General features: G+C 38.7%; 1 protein-coding gene across 5 annotated transcripts in view; it reads left to right on the top strand.

Annotated features, from left to right (window-relative positions):
* Apoo (apolipoprotein O) overlaps positions 1-25,665 on the top strand; it is a 66,640-nt gene extending 40,975 nt beyond the window's left edge. Inside the window, exons 8-9 of one of the 5 annotated variants that reach the window (XR_009589133.1) lie at positions 7,307-7,368; positions 10,608-13,462. Coding sequence is in view for 4 of the 5 variants with exons in the window: in XM_060376752.1 (XP_060232735.1) it covers positions 7,282-7,338 (57 nt within the window). In the remaining variant the exon portion in view is untranslated. Of the gene's footprint in view, positions 1-7,281; positions 7,369-10,607; positions 13,463-25,632 lie in introns of those variants that run through there. The other 4 variants (XM_060376753.1, XM_060376752.1, XM_060376754.1 and 1 more) reach the window with 4 other exon arrangements.
* Positions 25,666-26,115: the final 450 nt, after the last annotated feature.

Raw genomic sequence — 26,115 nt, 5'->3', positions numbered from 1 at the left:
TCTACTATGTTGTCTTACCATCTTTTAATACATGCATTTTGTCCACATATGCACATATGTATATTCTTTTATGGAACCGTTCAGAAGTTCTAGATATCCATTATACTTTCTGTACATCATGTATAACTCAGTATGTATTTCCAAAGAACATGGAGGTTTATTTATATAAAAAGCAGTGATAAAATCGTACCCAAGAAAGCTTTCATTGTTGGTAGTAATATTATCTAATACATACCCCACACTCAGATTTACCTAGTTTCCCCAGCTTTTAGCCCTTTTATAACCTTCTAAAAACCTTTTTGTAACTAAGTGAATTATTAAAAGGCAACCCCTTGTAAACCATGATCTAAGATGAATAATAGAATCCGCCAGCTTCCCACTTAACCCTCTGTATAGCTGATCTGAGGTACAGCCCTCTTCACCACTGTAAAAGCAGATGCTATCCTGGATTTTATTGTAATAGCTTTCTCATTTTGTTTCTGAGACAGGATCTTACTGTGTAACCCAGGTGGTCCTTAACTTTTAGTGATCTTCCTACCTCAGCCTCATCAGTGCTGGGATTATAGGTATGAGCCACGATGCCTGGCCACCTTTCTTTATGGCTTTATCACCTTAGTACTTAAGTTTGTTCTCTTGCTCTGTATATCTGTCTGTCTGTCTGTCTCCCTCTCTCGTTCACTGTCTCTCTTTTTCTGTCTCTGTTTCTGTCTCTCTCTATATGTCTGTCTGTCTCTGTGTGTCTCCCTTTCCCCAAGGTCTTGCTATGTAACCCTGGCAGTCCTGGAACTTACTATGTTGACCAGGCTGGCCTTGAACTCAAGAGTTTTCTGCTTCTGCCTCCTGAGTGCTAAGATTAAAGACATGTACAACCATGTCAACTTTTTACGACTTCTAGTTGCCTTCTTTTTTTCTTTTTAAGATTCTTAATTTACAAGTGCTTTTTTTTTTGTCTCTTTTTAAAAATTTTTATCTGTTGAAGGTATCTGGCACATTTGGCCTGTGGCGTTTCTAGCATGGGTTTTGCTGATTGCATACATAGTTAGAAGGTGTCTGTAGTACCTGCAGCAGGACAAGTTAATCCATAGGCTTCTTGATTTGCTTCATATTTGAACCTTCGATAAGCTCCATGTGGGCATAAGTCTAATTTGTTTGGGTTTTGTGAGGAGAGTCTTGCTGTGTAGCCCAGGCTGGCTTTGAAATTAGGATCTTCTGCCTCTTTCTTAGAAGTGCCGGGATTACAAGTGTGCATCAACAAGCATGGTTGTTGTCTTTTCCTGGACATCAGAGATTTTTTTATCTGGTTGATTTACTGATATTCTTCATAATTCTTTTATTTTAGAAATTATTAAGAGCATCGGTATGTGATTGTTCTTGTTAATCTGAAACCTTTTCAGGATAATCCCGGTTTCAGATATGACGATCTGACCATCAGAGGTTGAAACTAGTTTCATGAATCAGGCCTTAGTGCCACAGATAGCTTTTTTTTTTTTTTTTAAGACAAGGTCTTTGTAATCTAGGCTAGCTTGGGGCATGTCTTTGTGTTTCAGCCTCCCGTGTGTTGAGATCACGTGTGTGATCTACCACAGGCAGCTCCACCGATGGCTCTTCTGGAGTTCTTATAATTTGCTAAACATAACTGTCTTCCCAGTAAATGTCTGATTTTTGCTTTTCAAAAATCTGAAACAAGTTACTCTCAAATGAGTGTTAAAGGTCAAAAATAGGTATTTTAAATAATTATTTTAAAGGTCAGAAAAACATAGAAGCACAGACTTTTCTCAACATGAGAACTGAGCAGACCTTCTCAAGCTGAATATTAGGTGTAGTTCAACCTTTGCTGGCTCAGCAGGAAAATTCGAGGGAAATAGCAGCCACCACATTGTGAACTCTCTTCCCCCATTTGCGATGTCTTAGCTCTCTAAACACAAGTTTAGTTGAGAGTAACTTACATGATCTTAAAAGATTTGCCTTTGCAATAAGCCAGCCATAGTAGTTCATATAGTGTATGATTCCACTTACGTGAGATATATACGGATGGAGTTACCAAGCTCATAGAAGCAGATATTGACTGATGGTGGTTGCCAGGGACTGGAGGAGGGAGAAATGGGAAGTTCTTAATTGATGGGTAAAAAGTTTCAAACAAGATGAATTAGTTCTGAAGGTTGGCTTTTCAACCATAAAAAGAAAAAAAGAAAAATCATTACCTGGTTTATTTCTAATAGTGTTATATAAGAACAGTGACACATTCAAAACAACTTCAGCTCCATGGAAAATCTAGCACATTGTCCTTACTTTCTTGTTAATTTCATGTGGTAGGAACTGTAAATGACCTACCCTCCTAACAGGCATGTACTCTTTTTTTTTTTTTTTTTCAATGCAGTTTATTCAGGAACATTGAACAATCCTCGGACCCCGGGGAAAGCCAGCCCACAGCTTAAATAGCCTCTGGGTAGCCAACCCAGGCGTGCCACGGGGGCAATGCAGATAGGTCCACATACATGGAAGCTTAGCCAAATGTGGAGTTGTTCGTGACAGAGAGCACTCACCATCGGGAAGGTGGAAGGCGGAAACCAGCTCTATCTTTAAGGCATAGCATTCCGCAGCTCTCTACAGTTCCCCCTTTTTGTTTTAGACGCATCAGGCAAGAGTAGAGGTCTGATCTCTGATATTAGAAATAAATTGGGACTTTGTACAGATGTTCATTTAGGTGTCATCCACCCAAAGAGCATCAGACCCGTCCAATACCTTTTTCTCAGAGGCGGGACCTGGGGCATCAACCCGCATGCAATCAGACATGCTCTTCTCTGGGTCCAAAGTGGCTGACCCTGAGTGCAGTGCTTAGCCTCGCATCCTGATACAGGCATGTACTCTTTCATCATGGTAGCTGCATACAGGCTAGATAAGTGTTCTATAGCCACGTAATGCTCTTGGCTCTTAAATTTTGAAGCTTACAGCACAATACTGTTTCCTGTTCTGTCTGAAACAAGTAAATATACTCAAGCTGAACACAATACATATTTATTTCTTTGCAGAAGTCTAATACTAAATCAAGGTGTCAGCAGGTTTGCATTCCTGTCCAGAGGCCCTAGAACAGAATTTCCTGTTCAGTTAGGTTGTTGACATTTTAGTTCCTTGCTGTTGTAAACCTAGGTCTTTTTTTGCTGTCTGACAACTGAGGCTGACCCCTTCCTTCATCTTCAAAGCGAGCAAGATAGGCCTTCTTTTTTAAACTGTCTTCTCTGAGCTCCTGTTTTGCCTCCTTCGTAGTCTCTGTTAATTTAAAATTCAATTGGGCCCATTCACATAATCCAAGGTAATTCTGGTGCATGCTTCATCTGGCACAGCCACAGGTTCGCAGACACAGACATCTATCACACTCAACTGTGGGAGTGGAGTCCAGAGGATAATGCCATTTCTCTAGTGCTGTTCACTTGGGTTCTTTATTTTGTTTTACTTTGAGACTGAGTTTCTCACTTACCTGGACTTTTCAAGTAGGCTAGGCTGGCTGGCCTCTGAGCCACCTCCCCACTTCTGAGATTACAAGCACATGCCACCATACCTGGATTTTTTTTTCTTTATTATTATCATTATTATTATTAATTACACTTTATTCATTTTGTATCCCCCGATAAGCCCCTCCCTCCTCCCCCTCCCACTCCCACCCTACCTCCCCTTTCTGCATGTATGCTCCTCCTCACGTCCACTGATAGGGGAGGTCCTCCTCTCCTTCCTTCTGATCTTAGTCTATCAGATCACATCAGGAATGGCTGCCACAGAGGGCCTCTGAAAGTCAGAAGAAGAAAACAGGAAACAACCTAGGAACCTACCACAGAGGGCCTCTGAAAGCCTCTGCCCTGCAGACTATCAAAGCAGATGCTGAGCCTGATGGGCAACTTTTGGGCAGAGTGATTGGAATTTTATGTAAGAAGTGGGAAATAGCAAGAGCTGGAGAGGACAGGGTCTCCACAAGGAGAGCAACAGAACAAGAAAATTTGAACACAGGGAACTTCCCAAAGACTCATACTCCAACCAAGGACTATTCATGGAGATAACCTAGAACCCCTGCACAGATGTAGCCCATGGCAGTTTAGTGTCCAAGTGGCTTACATAGTGATGGGAAGAGGGACTGCCTCTGACATAAACTGGATTTTTTTTTAATGTGAGTTTTGGGAATGAAACTCACAAACTCATGCTTGCACAGTAATCTATCTTTCTAGTCGTAGTCCTCACGTTAGGAGGCTTCAGTTGTTCCAATGTTAGGCTGACTGTATTAGTTACTTATTATTGAGATATCAAGTACCTGATAAGGGCCCCCCCTAAGGGAGGATGGGTTTATTTTGGGTCTTAGTTTGAAGGTACCATCCATCGTGGTTGGAAAGGCATGGTGATGGAAATGGCTATCAGCTGTGACTTCTCATTTCCTGACATCTCAACAGAATAGGAAGCAGAGAGCAGGGAATATTGGTATTCCACTCACTTTCTCCTTCATGTTCAGTCTGGGATCTGAGACCATGACGATGGGATGATGTCACCCACACCCAGGGTAGGTCTTTCTTCCTCGCTTAAACTTGTCTTACACACACACACACACACACACACACACACACAACTGTATCTCCTATATGATTCCAAATACATTCAAGTTAAAATTATACATCACACTGGCAATCCCCCCTTTATATAACAGTGTGTAATAATTAGGAACCAGTGTTTTGATTTTTTGAACATGGTTTCAATTGTGCTTACAGAAATTGTTGTTTGTATTTGTAGACATGGTAAGGATGCATGAAAAAAAAAAACAAATATGCTTTAAAATTAGATTATAAGGAAAATTATTATTTTTTAAGAAAACTTTCCCTGAAAATGCAAGTAAATATTTGGCTTATTAATTATTGAGTCACAAACTACCTTTTGAAGTGAGAATGTTGTTTTCTTTGAGATCATGGTGCTATCTCAGAGAATTCTTAATTTATAATGTGGTCATGGGAGCAGTACTTTTCCACCTTTCTTATTTGTTTGTTTGTTTATTTATTTATTTATTTCGCTTTATTCACTTTGTATCCCAGCTGTAGCCAGCCCCCTTCCAGTCCCACCCACCATCCTTCTCCCACTATGCCCCTTCCCTAGTCCCTTGAAAGGGGAGGACCTCCTCCCCTTCTCTTGAGATACTGGTTCTGATTTGTTTTGCTAGAAGTGATATATATATCTAAACAAGGCCATATTCCTGGCAACAAAGCTGTTTTCTGAATCAGTATAATGGAATGCTTTGCCTTCTTATTTTCTTCATCTGAGTGATTTTTTTTTAAAAGCTTGTAAATTTGCCATCTCTTTTTTTTTTTGCAGTTGAGATAGAATATCTAAGAATATAGTTAAATATACTTGGCAGTTAGTAAGTTAATTGAGATGCAAATATATTTAATTAGGTGAGAAGCCACAATGCTTTTATGGCAGAGCCAGAAGTTAGCTATGGTTATTTTAATGGTTACCTTCTTTTTATGTCTTTTTTTTTTTTTTTTAAATGAATCGCTCACCACCCAAACTTTCTTTTTTTTGAGACTGTATGTAGATTAAACTGGCCATAAACTCGCAATCTTCGTCCTTCTACCTCTGAAGTGCTTGGATTAGAGGTTTTTGTAACACTGTGCGTGGTTCTAGACTTAAAAATAAAATCCTCACTAGAGCTCTAATTTCTACTTTATTTGTTTATTCAACAAATATTTGAATGTTGTGTGGTAGGAGGTTCCAGGTTAGTATGTGGTCATGAGGATTCTTGGTTAACAAAAGACTCAAACATGAAGGAATACTACAAATCAGGAAGAAGATGGGAATAGTGACAGTGAATTAAAGGTTCTAATATAACCTAAATTGAAGTGCAAGGTATAAAGAAAATCTTGAGAAAAGGATGAATGATTATTTTGCCAAGCAAAAATTTGGGATTGACTGTTCTAGGGCAAGGGATACATTTTTTACCAAAATAATATCCCAGAAAGCGGCTTGGCAAGCTTGAGTAACAGCAGAAAGGCCCAATGGGCTATGGTGAGGCTTGTGTTCACATGTGTGTGCATGTGGGGCAGGGGTGGGGAATGACCATCCTGGGAGGGAGCAGCACTAGTACTAGGTCTTGCAGAGTTCCATCAGTCAGGCTTATGTCTTTTATGTTGAACCACCAAACAATGCATATGTTCTTGTTCCCCAGAACTCCATCATAAAGTGATGTGGCATGTCGGTAGGGTGACCATATTATCATCCAGATTAGGGTCCTCTTGTGAATAAGAGAAAACAGTGTTAATTATGCTGGTATAATGAGCATAAAGCAATACCTAGAGAACACTTCTGACCCACCCCAGTAGACTTGAAAATCGCCTAGAAGCCATGCTGTAGAGTGACAGTCACATTTTTGCTCTCTCATCCTCTCTTCACTCATGAGCGCTGATGAGAGAGACAGGGCTACCAGGGGCACCTGCCCTGAGGCTAGTCTACAGAAGCGCAGCCTCGTGGCCTGTCCAGCTGCAACCTACAGTTGTTCCGGCTTCTGCTTCATGAGTTTCCATCATTGATATTCAAGCAGGTCTTATTAATTGAATTTCAGAATCTAAGTCTTTAAAATATACGGGAAAGGAAAGCCTTAACTGTTTAGCACACGAATTTTCCTCACTAGAAACTTTTCTATGCTTCTTCTCATGGATGACATGGCCTAATTATATCTTCTCCAAGGGTGTCCAGGTAGAATCGGTGTGGTCCAATTTAAACTTCTTTGAGATTGTATGTTTAATGGATTGACTCTTGTAGATAATGCAAAGAAGCTTTCTTATGTCTACCAAGCCCTCTATAGCAGTGATAGTGGCATGTAGTACTAAGTCTGACTTCTAGGATTCTAGGAACTAAGAAATCCATTCATTATTGATTTGATTTTGTTTTCTTTTGAAATAAACTGTTTGGCTGAATCTGGAATAAGAAGTTCTGTAGCTTTTTTTCCACTCCCTGTACTCAAGTTACTTTCCATAACAAGGCACTGAAGGAAACTGACTAATCCCTTCAGTTTAGGGATAACCACCTTTAACATCTCTAACTGCAACTTCAGCTGAGAATGTGGTATCTGCCAGGCCTTCCTTTGACACCCCACCTCAGCCCTTCAATAAAATGGCTTGACCACCTCTGAAGAAAATAATAATAATAATAATAATAATAATAATAATAATAATAATAATAATTCATGTTTGTATTTGGCCAAATACTGAAGACACTTTGCAATGTTTCACCATTTCTTTTCAAGTTGCATTAAAGTTCTCAATTTTGTTTTACAAGCCAGGAAATGTGAAGAATTCACCTGGAAATAAATAGAAAACTCCATGCTCTTCCCATTTTAATCAGGTAAAAAAAAAAATACCCCCCTAAATGAAAAACTCTGGTTATTTTCAGCATTGTTAGTACTAGCTGAAATTATTTGCTCTAATTACCTAATTTTAGCACTTTAACCTTGATGTGGAAACATAAGGGTCAATATTTCATTCTGTCTTTAATATCTGGCTTTACGTGCCATGGCTTATTTAATTGTATTTCCTTCTCAGGAGTACCAGCATTTTTTAGATAAGCAAGAACCAGAGATTAGAAACTCAATGCAAATTCTTTTGGTCTTATGTTCAACCTAATATTACATTTCATTTGTTTGTTTAATATTTATCAAGCTAAATACAAAAACATCATATTACTATTTTGTATATATATTAAAATTATGTAGATCTTGTGATTTCCTGATGATTAGCAAATTAATATGGAATTAAAAATTAACCTAGCTATTGAGCTGTGTGAAATAGTTTAGTCATGATATATCTATTAAGAGGATTATTATTGTTTCCGGAATACTTAATTACATGGGAGCATGTAGAAAATCTTTTTTTTCCCCCCTTTGGTACTAGGATTGAACCCAGGGCAAGCACTGTCTCCACCCCTGAACTTAGCCCTTACTTTCCCTTTTATTTTCTAGATACTTTTTTGTAAAGTTGCCTGGACTGGCCTTGAATTTTCAGTCTTCCAGCCTTAGCTTCCTGAGTAGCTAGGATGACAGGCCCAGAGCTAAAATTGTTAAATATAGAAGAAAGGCAGTATGATATTTTGTTAGACCAGTAGGCATAGTAGAAAATTTAAACGTGCATTTTTCTTTCTAACTTTATATTTTTTTCATATTTTCTGCAGTGAATATGAGGGTTTTCTCTCTGTGTGTGTGTGTGTGTGTGTGTGTGTGTGTGTGTGTGTGTGAGTGAGAGAGAGAGAGAGAGAGAGAGAGAGAGAGAGAGAGAGATTAGGGATTGAACCCAACGCTTCACATATGCCAGGAAAGCATTCTGCCAGTGAGCTACAACTCCAGCCCATCTTAAAAGTTGTGTTGTATCATTGTGTATCACAGCTGCGATTTAAAATTCAAAAAAACTCCGAGTTTGAGGTTTTCCTTTCTCAGCTATCTTCATGTTTTTGGAGAAGCAGAGAGATTGTATAGTGCAGTCCCCAGTCTCAAGCAGAATCCCCTGTTGCTCTGCTTGTCAACCCCCTTGACATCTTCATTGATAGGAAACATCCCACAGGTCATCTCTTTTTGGACAGTTCTGATATTTTAGGAGGAGGCTGCTTATAGTAAGCAAAAGGTATTTTCTTGTCATTCCTACATAGTGGTCCTGATTTGCTCTCTATGACCAGTAAACCAGTATCAGTCTTCCTTTGACATTTATACTAATGTAAAATCAGTAGTTCTCTGCTGTTATACAAATAATTTACTAACTGATAACAAGATCTTATTAAACACATTCTATGTAAAGTCTCTGAAGGAGTTGGATGACTCTCTGGAAGCTCATTTTCTAGTCTCCCTTCTGTTGCCATATTCCCAGATATGCTGGTTCTCGGGTAGAGTTTGGGCCTTTGCCCTGTAACAAGATCTTGATGCCTCTCATTTTAGTGACTAAGTCTCTTCATTGTCTTTGAAAAGGAATATTTTCCTGCTTCTCACTTATTCACTGGAAAGCTTGGCTTTTTTGATCTTCAATTTTTCATGTTCAAATGGTGGCTAAATTTATATTTAGTGTCAGTCCCGCTTTTCTCTCCATTTCTTCTCTGTATTTCCCATAGAGTGACAGTTGGATCTAAAGGCTTGGTCAGATTTTGTCTCCACTTTTTGTTAAACTACCTCAAAGACAGCACTATTCAGGTGTGTTAAATTAATGAAATTGCTTCTTCAGCTTAATTTATTGTATATATTCTCTGTCAGTATTTGTAGGTCCACTTTCCCCCCTCCTTATTTACATAGTTATTTTCAAGGCTATACTTTTAACATGCCTTACTTTAATTTTTTATTATTAATTTATTCTCTCATATATTACATCCCAACCATTGTTTCCCCTCTATTTCCTCTCAGTCCCTCCCCTCTACCACCACTCCCCATCCACTCCTCCTCTGTTTCTCTTCAGAAAATTGCACACCTCTCAAGGGATATTAACCAGATATGGCATATCAAGTTGCAACCATAGTAGCTAACTCCCCTCATATTAATGCTGGACAAGGCAACACAGTAAGAGGAAAAAGGTCCCCAAAGATGTCAAAGGTATTAGAAATAGCCCTAATCCCACTGTTAGGAGTCCCACAAGAAGACCTAAATACACAACTATAAAATATATGTGGAGGGCCTACTTTAGACATATGCAGGCTCCCTGATTGTTGGTTCATTCAGTCTCTGTGAACCACTATTAGCTCTGCTTGGTTGATTCTGTGGATTTTCTTGTGGTGTCCTTGACCCTTCTGACTTCTGTAATCCTTCCTCCCCTTTTACAAGATTCACTGAGTTCTGCCTAGTGTTCAGCTGTGAGTCTCTGCACGCGTTTCCACCAGTTGCTGGATGGAACCTTCCTGTACCATTGCTTACTTAATCCTTGTTAGTATAGATTGCTTCCAGTGTTTAATAAAACAGTAAATTTATTAAATTCTTAGGCAAAAAAGGTTAATAAACTGAGGGAGAACAATTAGCTAGTTATTTGTCTTTAAGAATTTTTGATATTACATTAAAAGATCAAGTGAATAGTCAGTCACTGGAATCTCAGACATTGGACTGTATGCTCACTGCTAGAGTACTTACTTAGTATGTGTGATGCCCTGGCTTCAGTCCCCAGCACACAAAAATCATATAAATTTCTAGTTGTGGAGCATGTTCATCACATATGAAGGAAAAGACAATCTGGAGTAGATTAAGGTTGTCTTTGGTATGTGAGTTTGTGTGTTTCATTCCTGGAAGGATATGAGGTAAGGGAAGATCTGAGGAAAGACATTCAATCGTCTGAAGATAATGCTGCCGTACTCTTGTGCAGCCACTGCATGAAGTATGTCTTGGTCTTTAGAGAGCAAGAGGTGCATGGTATTTGCTGTGCCATTTAGCATGTACCTCAATATGCCTGGGTACTCAGCCATTTGAATGTCTGAATGTACTGTGGATGGCACACATCCTAAGTTTTGGTTTACTCATCTGCAAAATGAGATTAGCTACAGTGTTCTCTAGCTCGTTCTCTTTATCATGATGAAATGGTAATGTAAACCTACAATTAACTTACATTTTTTATTTTCTTTTTTTTCAGTTATAGGTAAACATTGGAAACTCCAGATGGTAAATCAGTATTTCTACAGCAAATGGCAAAATCAGTATTGGATATAGTAAACTGGCTTTCTTCTTCAGGAAAAACAACACTAAGCCTTTTTGCTATCTTGGTTGATGCCATGTTATAGGCCAACTAATCTGCAATCCTTCACATGGAAATAATGTACAAGCCTTAGAACTTCTCGTTCTTATATTACTATTTATGTACATAATTAAAATCCAGATTCAAACAGAGCTGGCCTGCTTTCTTTACTGAGTAACAATAAGTAACAATTTAAGTGAACGGTCTCTAGTGCTTATCTAGATGGTTTATGGGTACACATGGTTATTTGTGTGTGTTTTTCTGTGTGTATTATTTGTCTACATGCACAAACATGCAGTGTATGGTCGATGTGTATGTGCATAAGTGTGTGTGCTAAAGGTAATATTTACTCTTTGCTTTTATTTTTTTAAGGGTTGCCTTTTTAATCATATCATTTCTTGCTTCCCTTTCCTCCCTCCAAACATTTACATATATCCTTTTCTGTTCTCTTTCACATTCATGGCCTCTTTTGCCATCAATTTTTATTGCATGTTATATATATATATATATATATATATATATAAACACATGTATACATACATACATATATTCCTAAATGTAACCTGTTCAGTCTATACAATGTTAGTTATATGTATGTTTTCAGGGCTGATGTTTTGACACTGGATAACCAATTGGTGTGTTCTTCCCTGATAATATTTACTCTTTAGGGCCGTACCAGTTGGCAGTCTGCAGACTAAACTTTACAACTCAGAAGTGAGGAGAGGGGCTTAGAGATGATGCTCCTGAAACCAATAGAAGGAATCAGACTCAACTGTGGTGGTTTGAATGAGAGCTGCCCCCATAGGCACATATATGTGAATGCTTGGTCCCCAGTTAATAGAACTGTTTGGGAAGGAGTAGGAAGTGTGGCCCTGTTAGAGGAGTGTGTCACTGGGTGTGGGCTTTGAGGTTTCAAAAGACTAAGCTAGGCCATGTCTTTCTCACTCTGTTTATGGATCAGGATGTCTACTTCAGCTTCTTCTTTAGCACCATATTTGTCTGCATGCTGCCATGTTTCCCACCATGATGATAATGGACTAAACCTCTGAACTGTAAGTAAGTTCTCAGCTAAATGTTTTTTAAATTTTTTATTGTTATTATTTATTACAATTTATTCAAATTGTATTCCAGCTGTAGCCCCCTCCCTCATTTCTTCCCAATTCCATCCTCCCTCCTTCATCTCCTCCCATGCCCCTCTCCAAGTTCACTGATAGGGGAGGTCATCCTCCCCTTCTATTTGACCCTAGCCTATCAGGTCTCATCAGGTTGCATTGTCTTTCTCTGTGGCCTGGCAAGGCTTCACCCCCAGGGGTAGGTGATCAGAGAGCCTGTCATTGAGCTCATGCCAGAGAAAGTCCCTGCTTCCCTTATTAGGGAACCCACTTGGAGAATGAGTCTGTAGGTTACATCTGAGCCAGGGTTTTAGATCCTCTCCATGTGTTGTCCTTGGTTGGGGTATTAGTCTCTGCAGGGCCCCCAGGGCTTAGTTTTATTGGTCTGTTGGTCTCCTTTTGGAGCTCCTGTTTCCTCCAGGTCTTTTCTATCTCCCCCATCTTTCATAAGATTCCCTGCACTCTACCCAAAGTTTGGCTATGAGTCTCTGCTCGGTTTTGAAACCTTGATCAGTATTCTTTAAGAGGCCGACTGTGATAGGCTCCTGTCCTATTCCCTGTCTTCTCCTGCTTTCTATGTCTGTCATATTTGTCTTTCTGAATGAGGATTGAGCATCTTCCCTAGGGTCTTATTGTTTAGCTTCTTTAGGAGAAGAGATTTTAGTGTGTTTCTTCTATATGGTATGGCTAATATCCACTTATGATTGAGTATATCCCATATGTGTCTTTCTGCTTTTGGATTACCTCATTCAAGATGATCTTTTATAGTTCCCACCATTTGCCTGCAAATTTCATGTTTTTCTTCTTTTTAATAGCTGAGTAGTATTCCATTGTGTAAAAGTACCACAATTTCTATACCCATTCCTTTGTTGAGGGACATTTAGGTTGTTTCCAGCTTTTGACTATTATGAATAGAGTTGCTACAAAGAAATGTTCAATATCCTTAGTCATCAGGGAAATGCAAATCAAAACAACTCTGAGATTTCACCTTATGCCCATCAGAATGGCTAAGATCAAAAACTCAAATGACAACACATGCTGGAGAGGATGTGGAGAAAGGGCATCCCTCTTCCATTGCTGGTGGGAATGTAAACTTGTACAACCACTTTGGAAATCAAGCTGATGCTTTCTCAGAAAATTGGGAATAGTGCTTCTTCACGATCCAGCTATACCACTCCTAGGTTTATATCCAAAAGATGCTCCAGTATACAACAAGGACATTTGCTCAACCATGTTTGTAGTAGCTTTATTTTTAAATGTTTTTTTTTTTTTTTTGTAGGGGTTGCCTTGGTCTTTGTATCTCTCCACAGCAATATAACAGTAACTATGACACTAACACATTCAGAAACCAGTAACAATGACCTTTGTTGACTTGGTTGCCTCCTAATATGTATAGGTCTTCCAATTCTTAAATGCCAGGTGGGGCACTGAAGATACTGCTATGTGTACTGACTGCCTGTCTGTGGCTTCCTCTTTTGTGTTCCTCAATGTACAGCTCATAGAACTCTGGATTTCCAGGGTGAATGGGACTAGCAGGAGACTCGACTTGCCAGCTAGCCCAGAAGGTTGCCAAGTGTACAGCATGTGAAAACAAATGTAGAACTTTCAAATTTCAATCAGATCTGGAAAGAAATCCATTTGTATTCTTGTGTTGTCAGTTTATTTCCTAATTGTTCACCTTCCGGATTTGATATCAGTTGGATAGACACACCCAGATAGATAATATGCTTATTAAATTAATGTTGAATACTTTTAAAAAGTGATTTATTTGTGTTTTGTATACATTGTTGTTTTACCTGCATGTTTATGTGTGTGAAGGTGTAGATCCCCTGGAACAGGACTTGCAGACAGTTATGAGCTGCACTGAGGGTGCTGGGAATTGAACTTGGGTCCTCTGAAAGAGCAGCCAGTGCTCTTAACTGCTTAGCCATGTCTCCAGCCCCTATATTGAATACTTTTAATAGAGGCAGTGACAGGAACAGTTCTGGCATAGTTACCATGAACTGAAACAAATTTGACTCTTAAGAATTCCCCTAGCCACTTGCAATAGTCTGCAAGTATTTAAGTTATGCTAAAATTACAGCTTTGTTTTTATTACTTTAGGCTTTCTTCCTTTGGATTGTCTGTGCTTCCTCTACAGAATAGAGATTCCACGAGTTTCTTTACTGAGATTGCTTGATTTACACCTCAGCATGCTTTGGTGATTATTAATCAGTAGTTATCTGAGTGTCTCCTAACTGTAAGGTAATACTTTCCATTGCTAACATTTTAGTCACGGTTGAAAGTTGCTTTCAGACTTCTCTGTGGAGGATAGGACTGGGTATTACAAAGCTGTTTCCTGGTAGTATGTGATGCATGTTTAGTACCACAGAGAAGTTCCTTCTCGACCAGGATACATTTTATGGTTTTACCCAGCTCCAAGTGCTAAGATGAAACATGTCAGTGCAAATGTGTGTATTGATATGCGCTACTTCTAAGGGTGGGGGTGTCACATGTCAGCACATGTTCACATTATGTGCAGTTTGAGCATGGACATGTGTCTTGGCAAATGTATATGTTTATATGCATTCAGTTCTAAGCATGGTCACTTGTCAGCATGTATATACATTTTGATAACTGTGTAGTTTCTGAGCCTGGTCATATTACACGTGTGGTCACATGTTGGTTCACATGTTGGTACATATTCATGTGTTCACATGTGTCTATTTCCTGAATATGATCATGTTAGCATATAAATCTTGGTCACATGAATACTTTCCCAGCAGAGTCACATGTTTGTGGTATATGCATGCTCACTTGTGTCCAGTTCCACATGTGGTCATATGTCAGTGTATATACACGTGTTTACATATATGTATGTATATATATACATATATGTATGTAGTTTCCAAGCTCAGTTATATATTGGCATTTAATGCCTATGTTCACTTGTGTGCCGTTCTGTTTATTTTTTGTGTGTGTGTGTGTGTGTGTGTGTGTGTGTGTGACAGTCTCTTCATGTGTGTGTGTGTGTGTGTGTGTGTGTGTGTGTGTGTGTGTGACAGTCTCTTCATGTATCCCTGGCTGTCGTGGAACTATCCCAGTAGACATCTACCTGCTTCTGCCTCGGGAATAAAGTTGTGTGCCACCATGCCTGGCCTGTTGTATGTACTTCTGGTTGGTAGGAACATGCTGGGGTATATGTGAACATTCACATGCAGGCAGTCCCAAGTGTGGTTACATGTGCTATTTACACATGGACAGTTCCTGAGCATGGTAACATGCCAGTGCATATGATAGTGTTCACATATGTGCAGTTCCCAAGCATGGCCATACGGTGGTACACGTGTGTGATTACACACATGCAGTTCCTGAACAGAGTCATTTACTGTCACGTGTGTGTGTTGACATGCTTGAAAATCCTGAGCCTGGACGTAATGTTGGCACATATGCATGTGATAACGTGTCATTCTGAGCATCAGTGGTCATATGTTAATGTATTTGTTTGCGTTCACATGTGTACTATTCCCAGTTCTCAGGTTTACTGGCTAGTTTGTTTGTCAAGTTGACATAGCTATAGTCATTTGAGAGGAGGGAAGGAATCTCCATGAAGAAAATGCTTCCATAAGCTTGGGCTGTAGTCAAATCTGTAGTGTATTTTCTTAATTAGTGATTGATGTGTGAGGGCCCAGCCCATTGTGGGTGGTCCCAGCCCTGGGCTGGTAGTCCTGGGTTCTGTAAGATAGCAGGCTGAGCGAGCCATGAGGAGCAAGCCAGCAAGCAGAGCTTCTCCATGGCCTCTGCATCTACTCCTGCCTCCAGGTTCTCAGCCAGTTTGAGTTTCTGCCCTGGCTTTCCTCAGAGGATTGTGACCGAGGATATGTAAGTAAGCCAGATCAGCCCTTTCCTCCCCAAATTGCTTTTGATCATGGTGTCTCATCCTATCAGCAGAAAAACTAACACACCGGATGCAGTATATATGGGCACATATGTGCATGTTCACCTGCATGCAGTCACATACATGGTCATATGCCAGTGTCTTCACGTGTGTGCAGTTTCTGACCAGTAGTTATAACTCGGGGCATAAGGCACTTTCACATAGGAGTAGTTCCTCAGCATTGTCCTATGTCAGGACATAGGCGTGTTTTCACACGTGTACAAATCTTGAGCATGAACATATGCAGACAGGTATGTGTTCCTATGTATACAGGTTCCATGCGTGGTCATATGTTAGTGCTAGTACATATGAGAGTGTTCTCATATATGGAGTTCCTGTTTGTAGTTTGATGTCAGTGAATATGCATGTTACAAGGCATGAAGGTAAAACGCATTGTTTTCGTATTATTAACCCAATCTAAATTATTTTTAATTAAATTTTAATTTTTTACATTAAGTACATTTTATTCAGTTTGTATCCCAGCCATAGCCCCCTCATTCCCTCCGAATCCCACCCTCCTTCCTTCATCTCCTCCCTGTCCCTTTCCAAGTCCACTGATAGGGGAGGTCATCCTCTCCTTCCATCTGATCCTAGTCTATCAGGTCTCACCAGGACTGGCTGCAATGTTCTCCTCTGTGGCCTAGCAAGGCTGCTCCACCGTCAGGCTAAATTACGTGATAAAGACAAGGCATAACAGATGCTTTGAAATGTTTTTTTATTGTTGTTGTTAGAAAAAGCATCTGGTCTTTTCTGAGACTGACATTCAACCAAGGACCATGTATGGATATAACCTAGAACCTCCACTCAGATGTAGCCTGTGGTAGCTCAGTAACCAATTGGTTTCCCAAAGTGAGGGGAACAGGGACTATTTCTAACAGGAACTCGATGACTGGCTCTTTGGTCTCCCCACCCCCGAAGGGAGGAGCAGTCCTGTTAGGCCACAGAGGAGGGCTTTGCAGCCAGTCCTGAAGATACCTGATAAAACAGGATCAGATGAATGGGGAGGAGGTCCCCCCTATCAGTGGACTTGGAAAGGGGCACGGTGGAGATGAGGGAGGGAGGGAGGGGCTGGGAGGGAATGAGGGATTGGGACACGGCTGGGATACAGAGTTAATAAAATGTAACTGATAAAAAAAAATAAAATAAAATAAAAAAAAAGAAAAAGCATCTGTCTGTCCATCTGTCTGTCCATCTATCCATCCATCCATCTATCTATCTATACCTATTATCTGTTTTGAAGCAGGGTCTCACTACATAGTTCTACATGTCCTGAAACTCACTATATAGGCCAAGCTGGCATCTAACTCACTGAGATCCACTTGCCTCTTCCTCCACACATAGCTTAAGAATTTACATTTTTGTTTTCTTGATACAGGGTTTCTCTGTGTAGCCTTGGCTATCTTGGACTTACTTTGTAGACCAGGCTGGCCGTGAACTCACAGAGTTCCTCCTGACTCTGGGATTACAGGCATGAACTAATATGCCTGGCAAGAATATACTTTTATTAATGCTTATAAGACATCAAAAATATGGTAAGATATCCAGAGCAGGATAAAGTTTAACATTTATGAGTATTTTAAAAATAAAAGCAGATGATTTAAAAAATATATCATTATGATGTAACACATTAAGATTATCTTTAAATTCTAAAATGTCTTCATGAGCCTTAAAGCAGGGTTTTAAAAATGACAATAAAAACGTATTTATCATTGTCTCTTACATAGGCTTGTCTAAGATACAGATCTTGGAAAAACTATTTGTTTTGAAAACGGTAATAGTTGTAAAAATATCCTTAAAACCTTTAACATGTTGGTATTTGTATGCATATTCACATACAAACATCTGAAGCCACAGAGTTAAGTTATCCTGTTAATTTTTGGAATAAGGAGTTTGTTGTTTCAAAGGAGAACAGTTACTTAATAGGGAAGAAAACATAATCCTGTAGTATGAGAAATTTTCTTTTAAAGTTAATTTATGCCCTCAATAAGGGACCATATTGTAGAACCAGAACTGAGATAAGAATCAAGGAGATAACATCTTTACCAGAATTTTATAATTATATATATATATATATATATATATATATATCTTGTTTATTTAAATTGAAAATTAAAAATTTAAAAACTCATGTTAATTGCCCCAAATAAAGGTTTAAGACGACTGGCCATCTCTAATTGTTCTATTTACATGGTCACATTGATTAAATATATTCCTTTGTATTTTATCATTATTTTGTTCTTTAAAATTTTAATTTTACTATTAATCAAGCAGGAAGCTGGTCCTAGATAATAACTTTAGTTTACATAAGCACTTATTTGTTTTTAATTTTTGTTCATTTTTTTCTTGTACAAACTATCCAAAACACAGCTTCCCCTCCCTTCATTCTTTCCAGTTCCCTGCCTCCCCTCTCTTCCAAATCCATCTGTCAATGCATCTCCTATCGCTCCCCAACACTCTAAGCCTGCTTGTCCCTCAAAAAGAGCAGGCTATCCAGGGACAATAACAAAATACAAGACCAGGTACAAAACTTCTCCAGGCAGAAATCCTGCCATCAAGGCTCAGCGAGGCAACCCCAGGAAAAGGGTTCCAAGAGCAGGCAAAAGAATCAGAGACAGCCCCCTCACCACACTCCCACTGTCAGGAATCTCACACACACACACAAAAAAAAACCCCACCATGCTAACAACCATAACATGTATGCAGAGGACCTAGCGCTTACCCATGCAGTCTCTGTGATTGTCAGTTCAGTCCCTGTGAGCCCTGCTTAGGTGATTCTATGGGCTTGTGCCCTCGACCCATCTGGTTTCTACAGTTTCTCTTCCTCCTCTTTTGTGGGAGTTCCCTGAACTCTGAGGGGAGGGAAGCAAAGGAGTCCTTCAACCTGGGCTCTCTGCCTAATGTTTGCCTGTGGGTCTCTGCATTTGCTCCCATAAGCTGTTGGAGGCAACCTCTCTGATGAAGACTGGAAAAGGTACCAATATATGAGTATAACAGAACCTTAGGAATCATTTAATTGATTTTTTTTGACAGTTGTGTTTGGGAGCACAAACACAACTTGTAAACAATTTGTAAACAAATCCGGTACTGAGTACGTTATGTTAAAAAAAATCACATGTAGACTATGTATATATTCATAACCATACATAAGATATTTTTATATACCAATTATTGTTGGGATTACATTTCTTCTTTCTCTTGCCCATTTCTGATCCAGTCTTTCCTTCATTTCTTTTATCATAATGTCCAAAACTCTCTGTAGTTTTCTGCTACTATTGATGGCACTTGGTCAGAAAGTTCCTCAGTTTCCTTGGAAACTTTTCCCCAGCTTGCTTCTTTGATGGCTGATGATTATAAGATATCTCTCTAGAAACTAAATGTTTTCATTTTCATCTTCTTTAGCACTGGGAGATGGAATGAAAATCCTTGTTCCCCACTATCTTATCCAAAATATTCTACAAACACACACACACACACACACACACACACACACACACACACACACACACACACAGGATCACGAAAATTGGATATTTCTTTTTTCCATGTTTTTGACCATGATATTCTGAAGTAGTCTTTTTTTTAGTGCTTTCATTTAATGCTTCTACCTCACTTGATGTCTCCATTCTACGCAAAAGATAAACCCTAGTTTCATCTTTGTTTTTGTGAGAAAATATCCTGAACAAAGCTAACTGAGGCAGAGAAAGGGTTTACCCCTCTTACAAGTCTAGGTTACAGTCCATCATGACAAGAAAGACAAGAAAGTCACAGAGCTGTCACATCCAACCTGATTGATTGCTTATGCTCAACTTGACTTTTCAGTGCTATACAGTTGAAGACCAAGTTATCAATCTGAAGCTATGAGACACAGAGAGATTAATTTTTCTGTGTCTGAGCCAGAAACCCCCGAGTAATAAAGTTTTTCTCTTGCTTTAAAGCACAGAGCTTCAGTATTTTCTTTGTGTTACTTGTCCTCTTTAAAATATTCTCTTCTACTCACTTAATTCCATTGATTTCTTTTTACATAAAGTACCAGGAATGTGTTTTGATTCCTCCATATGCAAATTCATCATGTCATCTTTGTCTAAGTCAATATTATCTCCCGCTGGTATCTTTCATCATATTGTGTTCATATATATTTTAATACATATAGGTGGATATTTTTAAAGCGTATAGAGGACATTTCTGAAATAGCCAAGAATTGTTGTAAGGAGATCCATAGGTTATAATGGTAACCCAGAACACATTTTAAAAAATATATCCATCCATTCATCTTGGCTGTTGTGATAGTGCTACAGTGAACACGAGCCATTAGATATTTTTCTCTGCAACATTGATTGAATTTATTTTTGATACATGCCTAGAAGTAGTACTGGTGGATCATAGTTTAGTTCTGTTACTCATTTTGTAAAGAATCTTTATGTAGTAGCTTATATAGTACAGTCGTTTACATAATAGCAACACCAACTTATACTCTCACCTACAAACATAGCAGAGTGCATTAGTATTCCATATAGATAAGCATACTGTCTGTGATACTGCCAAAGCAAGGCCTTTTTTATAAAATCATAAGGAAAAATGACTGTTTTCTAAAAGTCATCATGTGGAAATTACATTTAGCATGACAGGGTCTGGTACTGTGGGCTAAAATTTACGTTTAACTTTATTTTTCAAATCTTATTTTACATTCATTTATGGCGGAGTGCATACCACAATCCCAGTGTGGAGGTCAGAGAACAATACTTCTGTCATGTGTGTCATGGGAATTAAACTTGGGTGGTCAGACTTATCTGCTGCACTTTTACCTGCTGAGCCATCTCACAGGTTCTCAATTATTTTATAAGCCCCGTAATGATGTATGAGCCATCATTTTCTTTTCCTGTTTCTTGTTAATTCATCTGTGCTGATAACAAAGTAAGATGTTACCAAGCCAAAACTAGTATCTCATATTAGTTAATAAGGAGAAACAAATTCTTGCCTCCCCAAAAGACTGGCATAATTTATTTTTGTTGGAAACCAAGGAATTCCATTAGTAAGGATCAGAGAAGATCAGAGGTGTAAGTGGTACATTACTACAAGATGAATGTAGACTGTAAAATAAATTTCCAGGAAATAATAGAAAACATGAAGGTTCTGAAGGGTTAAATAACACAGGGAATTTTTTATCTTTAACAGGAAAAAAAAAAGTCAGACAAAGACTATGGCAATGCATGTCCCCAGTTCTCTTTTAGTTTGTCTACAAGATATTTAGCTGCCTGTATCTCAGAACACTGATGGTTGCCAGGCTTGTCCCCTGGCGTTAAGGAAGGTGAAGGCTGCTTGGAGTGCGAGCCTCGCATCTTATCCTAGCACTTAGTGCTTTCAGTTCTCTCTGAAAACATAAATAAAACTTTTTCGAATTTTACTTTTCCCTTTTTTTGAAAACAGATTATTTTATTGCACAATATATCCTGATTACAGCTTCCCCTTTCTCTACTCCTCCTGGATCCTCCCCACCTCTAGCCCATGCAGATCCATTTTCTTTCTGTCTCTGATTAGAAAAGAACAGGCTTCTAAGAGACAATATTGAAATACAGCAAAAGAAAAGATAATAAGTTAAAACAAAAAGTATTACATTAGAATTTGACAAGGAGAAGAGCCAAAGAGATACCACAAGAACCAGACTACTACTAAACTGGAAGGCATAGTATATATGCAGAGGATCTAGTATAGATCCATACAGGCCCTGTACACTCTGTTTCCGTCTGAGTTCCTATGAGATTTTTCTCATGTTGATTTCGAGGGCCTTGTTCCCTCGGTACCCTCCGTCCTCTCTGGCTCCATTCTGCCCTCTCTTCTGCATGGTTTCCTGAGCCTTGGGGAGAGGGTGATATTCCATCTGAGTGTTCCAAGGTCTCTCACTCTTTGGATCATATCTGGCTTTGGGTCTCTGAACTTGTTCACATGTGCTGAAGAAGGAAGCTTCTCTGAGGATGGCTGAATGAGGCAACGGTCTATGAGTATAGCACAATATCATTACTACATTTCCCCCCCTCCCCCTTTTTAGACAAGTAGTATTTGGTTTCACCCTAGTCCTTGGGCTATCCAAGGACCCTGTTAGTATTGGCTAAAAGTTCCATCTCATGGAGTGGGCTTTATGTCAAATCAGATATTGGTTGTTTATGCCCACAAACTTTGTGCCACCACTGCCCTGGCATATTTTGCAGACAGGACAACATTGTAGATCCAAGGATTTTGTGGTTGGGTTGGTGGGTATACTTATCTTTTGGTAGTCTGCAGAGAGTACCTTCCCATACCAAAGACACTAGAACATAGGAAGGAAGGTTTTAGGTAGGCACCAGCTCAACCTCTCCATGTTCAATGAGTTGTGTGTGTGTTGTCTTCAGCAGTTCTGCCTTGCCATCAGTTTGTGGAGAACAACCTATATTGTCTTGGCAATATACAGCATGGGTTGTTTGGGGAAATCTCATGGGACTCCTTTGGCCAACAACTCAATTGTTTGTAATCCATTCCTGGTACTGGAGACTTTATTTGGTGACAAGAGATGGCTTTATTTGGTGACTCTGCACCATTTTTTGGCAGTTTTTAAGATCGCCTTCATATTTGTACATATTAGGAAGTTTCTATTGTATGAAATTTCCATACTACTTCTTAAATACCCCTTAATTTTCGCTGTCTCTTCCCGTATTCCTTTTCTCAGTTTCCTCTCTCCCTGTGATCTTCCAGCTTCTCCCCATTCATCCTTAACTATTTGTTGTACTTCCTTTCCTAAGGACAGATAGCTGTCTCCCTATCCCTAGTCCCTTACCCTATACCAAACTTTTATGGTTTTGTGGGCTATAGCTTGGTTATCATTGACTTAATAGCTAAAATCCACGTGTAAGTGGATATTTCACTCAGGATGTTTTTTCCCCAGTCCTATCCATTTGCCTGCAAGTTTCATGATGTCTTTTTCAACAGCTGAGTAGTACTCCATTGTATAAATATAGCACACTTTCTTGATCTATTCTTCTGTTGAGGGGTATCTAGGTTGTTTCCAGTTTCTGGGTATTATGACTAGAGCAGCAATGAACATGTTTGAGCAAGTGCCCTTGTGGTAAGATGGAGCATCCTTTGGGTATATGTCCAAGAGCAGTATATCTGGATCTGGAGGTAGACGGATTCCCATCTTCCTGAGGAACCGCCACACTGATTTCCATAGTGGCTATACAAGTGTGCAATGGAGGAGTGTTCCCCTTACTTGCCAGTATGAGCTGTTACTTTTGTTGAGCTTAGCAGTTCTGACAGGTAGGATTAAATTCCTTATAATTCCCATTATGAAAAGGAAACTTATCAAATCTTTAATAAACATATGTCTATTAATTTATATATAATCCAGACTTAATAAAACAATTTTATATTTAACATTTTTGAAAAGAAACCATAATCATTGTTCCCTTGGCACAACTGAAAAATATTTACAAATACATATTTAAAATGTGTTTTAGAAGAAAGTTTTTATCAAAACATATGTATAGAATGTTAATAAGCTTAATGAAATTCTATGGCTCTCTAATGAGTGTAGTTTTATATAAACAATTAGCATTTTTAAAGTTTTACAAAACATTATTTTAGAACCATGAATTGTTAACATATTTTAATATATTTTAGGATGCTTAGAGTACCCAAATTTGTAAGTTAATACTTTTTTTTCAAGCTTTTTAATATTTGATCACAATATTTTAATTTGTAATCCAATTAAAACCTTGGATTTTAATTGTGTACACCAAAAATATTTTTAGCACCGAAAAAAATTAATTAAAAGAGAACTGAAGTCTCCATGGTTAGTTAAAATACTTTTTGACACAGTAAGCATGAGAACAACCAAAAACATACAAAAGCAATTATTAGACACACAAGACACATAAAAGATAGAACGTTTGTCCCTGTTTCTTTACGATGCGAGAAAGGCTTAGCACCACAAACGATTAAGAGGTTAAGTTTGGTAATATTTTCTCTGTCCCTTTTCTTCTCTTTCTTTAATTAGCTGAGGTTGAAGTGTTTTTTTTTTTTTTTTTTTCACCCTTTTATTGTGTACCAGGCTGCTTTCTCAGAGGTAAGAAACTGGTTTAGGATGTGGAGGTGTTATGGAACTTGGAGGTCACAATGTATGCCAAGTCAGGTCTGGTCACCCTTCCTCAAGCCAATTAAAAGAGCCAAAATGGGAGTTTTATTGGATGCAGTCGTATTGGGAAAGGGACAGAAACAAAATCCTTCAAGTTCAATTTAAGGGTCCCTGAATAAGATCAAGGTTTAAATAGGCCAAGCATATCCACATCCAAGCATTTGTTGTCAATATGTGTTCACACCCACTTATCTGGGCTTTGTTCTCATCCTTTCAGGTGATCTGACAACTTGTTAGAACTGTTTGAAAATTTTTTTCCCCTAAGACAAGTTCCCTCTCTGGCTGATGTCCTTTGCTTCTCCCAGCATGAGATTTCTGGGAAATTTTTCATGTTTTTAGGGTCTGTGTCTAATATTCAGGTTGTGTCTCTTTATAATATCTTTATTTCTGCCAGAGCAAATACATAATGAATCAGGTTTTGTGCCAATACTCCCCAGAAAAGCAGTGTGTTACTACACACGACCCAGGAACAGAGTATGGATGTGTCTAGGAAATGTCTGTTTTTGCTGTTAGTGACACTCAAACATTTAGTGGGTTTCATGTTAGAATAAAACAGAAGCCAAGGAACACAGAACCCATGTTCAACAGGAACTGTCAGACAAATGACAGACAGGGAAATGCCCCAACAGTTAAGATGGGTCTCAGCATAAATTCCTAGGAATATTGGGGTGAGGACAGGGACCTAGCTTCATTTGGTTATGTTTTACAGCCTGAAGGGTTCCCCTAAGCTGTATGGACCTCCCCTCAGGGAGACTTTGAGCTTTAAGGCTGAAAGGAATTTTAGGACTGATTGGTGTTATAAAGACTTTATAGTAAGCATGGGAGTTAAAAAAGGGGGCAGAGTTGCTCAAGGGGACCTGTAAGAATAAAGAAAGAACCAAATAGGGCGATAGTTTAGAATTTATCTTTACTTTTGATATAAACTCTAAAAAAGGTTTGATTTTTTTTATTTGAGCATCTCATTTAACTCAAGTAGTTTTTTTGAAAAGCTCTTTTTTTATAAATAGCCAGGTTCTATCATTATGTTTTACACATCATTTTACATTTTCATTAAAGCAGGCTGCCTATTTGTGTTTTCTGAAAACTTTATTACGTAGGACTTTGCTGAATGCACAAGGTAAAAACTAGTTTAGAGGCAGTAAATGTTTAGGTTATCTCTCTAGTTCAATCCCTCCATTTTTCCAAATACTTGCAGATTTGCAATTATCATACATTACCCATAGAGAGAGGGGGAGGAGAGGGAGAGAATGTGTGCACGCAGACACGCACATGTGTGTACTGGGCGTGTTTGCATGCGTAGAAAATATCTCTTACAATTAAGAAGCCTGGAACTTTTGCTGGACCTCACAGCTAATGTTAGTAATATACTTCGAGGTCACTTCAGTAAGCTTGTTTGTTTAGCCTGCCTTCAAGAGAACACTGTAACCTCCAGTCTTGCTCTCCATGGATTTTCCACATAATCAACTTTTACAGCCTAAGCTAATCTTAAAATACGCAGTTTTGCCATGCCTCTAACCCAGAGTAATGCATGTGTATCATTTGCTGTAAATAGCAAAAGTAGTGGTTGAAACACTTTATAAAATGAGTATCTGCAATGCACAGATTTGGATATTGATTGATAAATAACAGTGCTTGTAATATTGTTTGTTAATTGGTTTGGTTGGATTCTGTGACTTAATCCTGTGTGAAACACTTTTAAAGATTTCTGTAAAGTACCCCTCATTCCTTCCTCAGGAGTTGCTTCTGTGCTAGAACTTCCAGCAGCCCAAAAGCTGTGTCAGCTGGATAGGAGCTGAGACCCACAGTGAAGATTTTCTCTGCTTTGCTGTGATGTGTTGTTTCTGCCAATGTATATAAACAATGTCACAATTTATGACGTGTTTTTTTTTGTTGTTGTTGTTCTGTAGCTTTAAAAACTTCATAAAAAGTGTTGGATTCAGAGTTCCCTGAATACTGTTTTCCTAGGCCAAGGGTACTTACATTTTGCTTAAGAGCAAACACTCTTATTTGCTTTGAGATGAGTGTTGTGTTTTGTGTGGACACTTTATAGATATAAAAAACCCATGGGACAATCATCCTCAAACACAAAACATAAAATAACAATGAAAGGAAAAGAAGTCATGAACTTGAGAGAGAATGGGCAAGGGAGAGGTTGGGGAGAGGGAAGGGAAGGGGGAATCGAAGTAATTATATTTTAATTAAAAATTTAAAAAGGTA

Source organism: Meriones unguiculatus (genome assembly GCF_030254825.1).
Source record: "Meriones unguiculatus strain TT.TT164.6M chromosome X unlocalized genomic scaffold, Bangor_MerUng_6.1 ChrX_unordered_Scaffold_30, whole genome shotgun sequence".
Classification (NCBI taxonomy): domain Eukaryota; kingdom Metazoa; phylum Chordata; class Mammalia; order Rodentia; family Muridae; genus Meriones; species Meriones unguiculatus.
This window is presented reverse-complemented; position numbering and strand designations above follow the sequence as displayed.